The sequence below is a fragment of the Temnothorax americanus genome, unplaced genomic scaffold (assembly GCF_048541705.1).
Source record: "Temnothorax americanus isolate GAGA-0224 unplaced genomic scaffold, ASM4854170v1 Scaffold127, whole genome shotgun sequence".
In the NCBI taxonomy this organism is placed as follows: Eukaryota; Metazoa; Arthropoda; class Insecta; order Hymenoptera; family Formicidae; genus Temnothorax; species Temnothorax americanus.
The window spans coordinates 147,497-154,267 of NW_027509261.1; the positions used below are offsets into that span (position 1 = coordinate 147,497).

General features: G+C 31.3%; 1 protein-coding gene across 2 annotated transcripts; it reads right to left on the reverse strand.

Moving 5' to 3' along the window:
- Positions 1-1,703: 1,703 nt before the first annotated feature.
- LOC143893762 (uncharacterized) lies at positions 1,704-4,906 on the reverse strand. Of its 2 annotated transcripts, none has more exons than XR_013255921.1 (7): positions 4,786-4,906; positions 4,361-4,588; positions 3,870-4,058; positions 3,501-3,591; positions 3,242-3,336; positions 2,525-2,613; positions 1,704-2,451 (listed from the first exon to the last, which is right to left on the reverse strand). XR_013255921.1 is itself a non-coding variant. In XM_077399481.1 (7 exons), exons 2-7 carry the CDS (start codon positions 4,562-4,564, stop codon positions 2,344-2,346), a joined length of 969 nt encoding a protein of 322 aa, XP_077255607.1. In that variant the 5' UTR covers positions 4,565-4,588; positions 4,786-4,906; the 3' UTR covers positions 1,704-2,343. The 2 variants fall into 2 exon arrangements, 1 of the variants encoding a protein (XP_077255607.1); XM_077399481.1 differs by having other exon boundaries at positions 3,049-3,336.
- Positions 4,907-6,771: the final 1,865 nt, after the last annotated feature.

Below are 6,771 nucleotides of genomic sequence, written 5' to 3' on the forward strand. Positions count from 1 at the left end.
ATTTTTAAAAAAAAAAAAATTTTTTTTAAATATTTTTATTATTTTTTCTTGGCTTTTTTTAATTTTTTGGGTTTGGGAAGGAATTTAGCATACTTTGTTTAAAAACGGGAATCTTAAAGCGAAAAGTTTTGGGGGAAAAACCTTTCCCAAAAAAGTTTTTTCTTGCATTTTTCTAAAAAATTATAATATTTAAAAAAATTTTAAAAAAACCCCATTTCAAACTCGTGGAAAGGTTTACCCCCAAATTAAAGTATTGGGGGGTTTTGAATTTTTAGATTTAAAAACCCAGAAATCAAGGGTTTCTTTAACAACCTCAATTTTTCAAAAGGCTTTAATAAAAAATATTTATTAGAATGGATAAATTTAATGAAAAAAGAAAAACGCGCCAAAACCCATTTAAAGCTCGTAAAACCCTTTCCTGTTTTGGGGCAAACCCTTAGTAATTTTAAGTTTAATAAGGGGGTTTGTAAAAATAATATATAAATTAAAAAATAAATTGTTCCATATTACAATTTTCTTTTTTTATTTTCAGGTGTTTCCGAAAACCCCAAAAAAAATCCGCAAAATCCTTAAAAATAATTTTTTCTTATTTGGTTGTAAAATCCATTTTTTTTGGGAAAGTTTAAAAATCAAAAAACTAATAAATCATTTTTATTTCGGGTTTTTTTATGTTAAAATAATTTTTAATTTAACAATAATTTTAAAAAATATATTTAATATCAAATTTCAAACCCCATCCGTTAAAAAAAATTTAAAATGCCTTTTCCGGGGCCCCGACAAGCATTTATGGAATGCTTCTCCCATTAGACGAATAATGGAACATTTCTATAACAACGGTGAAAGAAGAACTTTTATAATTGGTATGATTTTTGACTTTGTAATAAGTATTTTAAAAAGAAAAAAATATATATATATATACTTATAAATTATATTTTAATGTTTTTATTATATTTGTTATAGTTTTTAAAACTAATTTTTAAGGTATATATTTATTTTGTAGTCTTATTTATTTGATATATTATTTGAATTATATAGGAGATGATGGATATCCGTTGGAACCTTGGTTGATGACATCATTACCTCACTATCCTCCAGAGAGTCGACAATTTAGATACAACGAAAGACTTTGTAAAGCACGAGTAGTTGTTGAAAGGTTTTTTGGAGTACTGAAAGGAACATGGAGATGTCTTTCATATCAACGTGTGTTGATGCACGCACCTGAAATTGCCGGACAAATTGTAAATGCGTGCGCAGTGTTGCATAATATGCGACTACATTATCGGCTACCAATTGAAGAAGAAAATAATGACATTCTATGTGCAGCTGAAAATGTATATGTCGAAGATGCAGAAGCAAGAGAAGAAGTGATGAATCAGAGAGGACCCAGAGCTGTTGCACAACGTATACAGAATCAAATAATGCAAGAGTGGTTTCCTAATAATCCATTGCATGAAAATAACTGAAAATATTAATTATTTGTATAATCGCATAATTGTTTAAAAATGTATATATTATGTATATATTAATGTATATATTATTACTACTTTATATATATATTATTACTAGTTTTATTAGTTTACTAGTATGTATATATTATTACTTTATGTTATTACTTTACATTATAGAACTAATGTTTTTCATTTACATATGCCTAAAATTTTAAAATATAGAAAAGTAGTGAAAAAAATAAAATAAAAATTGCATCAAGCAACAAAACATATATTTTTTGTCTCTCTCCTTTTCTGTAATTTCTTATAATATGTATACATACATTACATATTAAAAATAATGTTCAATTATAAAATAACATTACATAAGTAACTTTTTGAAAAACATCTTTGGATCATTTTAGAAACACTACGTATTCATTGGGTTTCAAAACGTCCTCTCTGAGGAAAATTTTACTCAATATAATATAATATATATTACGTGTATTATATATTTCGAGTAAATTTTTTCTCGAGGAGAACGTTTCGGAACCGAACCTAAATGCAATAATACTGAATCATTACAAAACAAAACATAAAACATTACATAAGTAACTCTTTAAAATACAAAATAAGGATTGTTTTGAAAACACTACGTACTAGTCAAGTGCAATCCCAGTGAGAAATACCCCATCAAAACGATATCAAATTGACGTCAAATAGATGAAAATTTCGTCGAGTCGAAGGCAATTTGATGTCGATTAAGTGGTCATTTCTCACTGGGATAATATACTCAGGTCAAAATTCATAGTAGTTTCTCAAAATTTGAGTTTATCTTTAGATACGGGTCATTTCATTGGCTACAATGTATCTAAAGATAAACTCAAGTTTTGAGATACGACTATGAATTCGGATTTTAATGTGTTAAACTTTTGTTATTTGTTTCTCTATTTGTAAATTTCTCAATAGCTTGGCCTAATGTAACAAGAGCTTCTGCTTGGAGTTTCATTGCTTCAGCTAACATCTGTAAAAAAAGAATATTATTAAAATAAAAACTAAAAAAAATGTTTCGTGTATTTATGAATAAAAATACCAACTCGCATTGCTTCTGCATGTTTATCAGCAATGTTTTCAAATGATTGTCGAGCTTCATGCAATTGTACTCCTAAACGTGTAGAAGATGTACCTGTAAATTAAAAAAATAATATTATTATATTAAATGCAGATTTTATATATTTAAAGATCACTTCACCAAACTCCGGTTAACCTAAACTTGATCCGTTCACTCGTTATATGAGATCTCAACATCTCGAGTACTCGCAACTCGTCGCGTCGCGTAAAAGAGTCACGGTCGGTCTCGCTCCGCGTGTACTTGGCGCGAGACACTACCGTGTCTCTTGATCGTTCGTTAAAGGTGCGGCAACATGACAAAATAATTTAATGTGATCAATTGCATTGCTTACATTAAATTATTTTGTCATGTTGCCGCACCGGAGTTTGGTTGAAGTAGCCCTAAGGCTCAGTTTCACCATTTACTTTATTCAACAAAGTTTAATCACAGTCGAGAATAAAGTAAATGAAACTGGACCTAAGACAGATATTAATTTTGTATTATAATTACGTCTTGTACGGATCGATTGTGCACTGGAAGATATGTCTTGTCTACTGGATTGTGCATTAGGAAGAATGTTTTCTAAAATGTTTGTTGATTGTGAAGTAGTAGGTCTGGTTTCTGATTGCAAAGTAGAAGGTATGGTTCTTGAATGCAAAGTAGAAGGTATGCTTGTCGATTGTGAAGTGGAAAGTATGCTTGCCGATTGCAAAGTGGAAGAAATGTTGGACTCATGTGAAAATATTAATATATTTGGCTCATCGAAATCGTCTTCATCCTCCAAATTATTTGTACCACCTAAAAATATATTATATATAAAATATCTTAACTTTATTTGTATATAAGTACTAACATAAATATTACGAAACATAATTTTTTTATACTATAACAAATAATATAAGAAATAATATAAGAATAAGTAATAATATAAGAAAAGGAATAAAAGAAAAAAGATTACTAACCAGATTCATTTGGTAACTCTGAAATTATTATTGGACCTGGAACATTTCTCAGAACATCTTCATTCCCGGCAGCCAATGTTTCTACAGCATTCTAAAAGTACATATAGTAAAAAATAATTTTTAATGTGTGTTATATTTTAAACATACATACAAAAATACATGGACATAACAAATACATACAACAAAAAATAATCATATAGTTAAATGCAACATGAATCAAAATATTATATGTACTGACAATTAAAAATAAAAGTTTTAAAGTAAAAATTATTCAATACAAAAAAGAAGTTTAGTTTTTTCTCTGATTGATTAAATTTTACTTTTTTATGTTTAATTTTCAATACATAATTTCATACGATGTTAGCTTACAGTATACTCTTCAGGGAAACTATCTGGGACATCTGACAGACCTTGTACATATTCGTGTCCAATGATTCCTAATATCCTTTTGTCTAATTCCGACAATACTATATTTACAGGATTATTTCCTGTTGCTGCTCTGCCTTTTCTTAATTTTTGAACTTTGTCTGATACTTTTGATTTAAGATCTCTCCATGTCTGAAATAAATACCGAACCGTTCAAGTAAAATTATAACAAACTCAATTATTAGTTAATATATGGAGGGGTTAAAGCCATAGTGGTGTAAGTCACTTTTTTTAACCTATCGAGTTAAGTTCATAGATGCAGTCTACACACGCGGATATGTTGAAAAAAGAAGAAAAAAAAGTGGTCAAAAAAATTGACTTACACACTATGGCTTTAACCCCTACATATATATATATATATATATATATATATATATATATATATATATATGTATGTATGTATGGGTTTGTGTGTATGTGTCCTGCATACTTACAATTTTCCAAGATTTATAATCTTTTACTTTTTCATTAGGTGTCAAAGAATTGAGATGTTTTGCTAATTCCTCCCAATTTCCCTGTAAGGTGTTCTTGCCCTCCAATGTATAAAACTTCCCTGATGCCACGTGTGGATGTTGCTCCAAGTACGTGACAAGCGCTTCTATCTGTTGGGATGTAGCTCTTGCCTGTCTTTTTGCCATTTCGATGAGCCAAATATATTATTTCTGTAAATAATATTCTTATATTAATACTTTAACCTCATTATTGTGTATAAGTATTAACATAATAAATGTACCACGCATAAATTGTAACATATGTATCTATACAATTAACTTTTCTTGTCATTTCTTAAACAGTTTTTAACAAATATGAAAAACAATATTAATTACAATATATTAATCAAAATATGTGTTATACTTACGATTTATTTTCTTTTTCTTTTAGTCGGCAGTCGGCATGTCAACATAATAAAACTTGTGCGTTCCTAAACTCATTATAAAAATACTGAGCTTTGATTGGCTGAATATAACAATCTTTATCTTAGATATTATCTTAAAGAGTTATTTTGAATTGAGTTTTATCGTCTTGATAACGATGTCGCTATCCTATTTTGTATCGATGCCTTGTAGTTAGACAGACTTATAGAATAGCATTATCGTTATAACGTCGCTAGCGCAAGCGACGACTTTCGATATATAACGATAACGACAAAAGATACAGAATAGACCTCCGGGAAGGTGCTGATGACAGCATCCGTATCGAGATAACCGGCTCGGGTGAGCGTGAGAGCGTCTGGCTCTCCGCGCGCCTTCTCAGAGCCGTTGACGTCATGCATTCTTTAACATTATTATTAATCTATTGCCAAGCCGTTATAAAAAGTTATTAGCTATTGTCCCTTTAAGTTGTATCTACGCGGATCGCGAGCTGCATCCAGCTTACATAACCGGTCAGTGTAATTGTTTATTACAACTATCCCTGAGACGGGGTGATAATCGTGTGTGTGTTGTCGGGTGTGTGTGTTATTCTTTGACAGATGTACCGCCCCAGTCAAACTCCCCGCCTGGCAGTGTCCTCGAATCGGATCACGCGGGAGTATTAACGGCGATCGGCCGCGAGGCCTCACGCCACTCTGACACGCTTGGCTCTAGAACACCGTGACCGCCGGGGCACGAAGCCCTCGGGGCACGCGCTCCGCCTAACCGAGTAAGTAAGGAAACGATGAAAGTAGTGGTATTTCACCGGCGATGTTGCCATCTCCCACTTATGCTACACCTCTCATGTCTCCTTACAGTGCCAGACTAGAGTCAAGCTCAACAGGGTCTTCTTTCCCCGCTAATTTTTCCAAGCAAAATCATGAAACGCGCCGGGGATCGCAGAGACCGCTCTAAATCATCTGAAATCAAAATTCTGGAAAAATTTCATCAATTTATGAAAAAACGCTCAGCATAAACCTATTTAAGAAAAAAAATCTAAAATAAAAAAAAATAATTTAAAAAAATAGAAAAAATTGTTTTTTTTATTATTATTTTTTTAATTTTAGATTTGTTTTTTCTTAAATAGGTTCATGCTGAGTGTTTTTTTATAAATTGATGAAATTTTCCCCGAATTTTGCTTTCAGATGATTAGAGCGGTCTTTGCGATCTCCGACGCGTTTCATGAGGACGGTGACAGCTCGGTGCGTCTCCAATTTCGCTAGCGTTCTAGCGGCTACAAGTGGCACGCGCCGTCCCTATTACAGGCGAACTTCCTCGATGTCGATAATGTCAACCTTTCTAATTTTGTTTTTTCTATATCTGTCTTTGTCTAACGAAATGACATCTGTCCTTGTTTGATTGCTCGCCATCTCTCGCAAGATCCGGCAACTACTGTTGCTGTTCTTCTTGTCATTCTGCATCCGTATTTGCATTACTAAAATAATTTTTCGATAGATCTTTTTTTATATGCATTGAATCTTACTTCTACTTGCACGATATTATTCCTAAATGTTTTCCCAAGGGCAAATGATAAACATTATGTATGAATTATGTATAAATTGAATGAAATTATGAATTAATTCCTAATGTACTATGTATAAATAAATATTGTCATCAGGTGACAGTTGTATGTGCCCAAATAAGTAATATTTTTAATTCTTTGGTGTTTTTTATATAAAATCGCATTTGTTACTCTAGATTTTTGCGTGAACTTTAATTCTGTAAAAGATTTTTGCAATTCTATAAAACCAATTAAAAGATCCATCGAAAAACGATAATGTCGGTAAATCATACGGCTGCAGGATCCCCTTAATGAGTTCTTTTCTCGAATCACAGTGATGTCCAGAAAATTTAATACACTATTTGTTTCCATCTCGTAAGTGAATTTTAATCGTATGTGATAATTATTAAGCGTCTTAAGCAGCTCATCGATT

Bases quoted from the DNA above. Each gene is read 5' to 3' on its own strand.
- LOC143893762 (XM_077399481.1), bottom strand. From the start codon at position 4,564: ATGGCAAAAAGACAGGCAAGAGCTACATCCCAACAGATAGAAGCGCTT. The intron at 4,059-4,360 runs GTAAGTATGCAG...TATTTATTTCAG, and splicing joins ATTATAAATCTTGGAAAATT to ACATGGAGAGATCTTAAATC. The intron at 3,337-3,500 runs GTTAGTAATCTT...ATATATTTTTAG, and splicing joins AGAGTTACCAAATGAATCTG to GTGGTACAAATAATTTGGAG.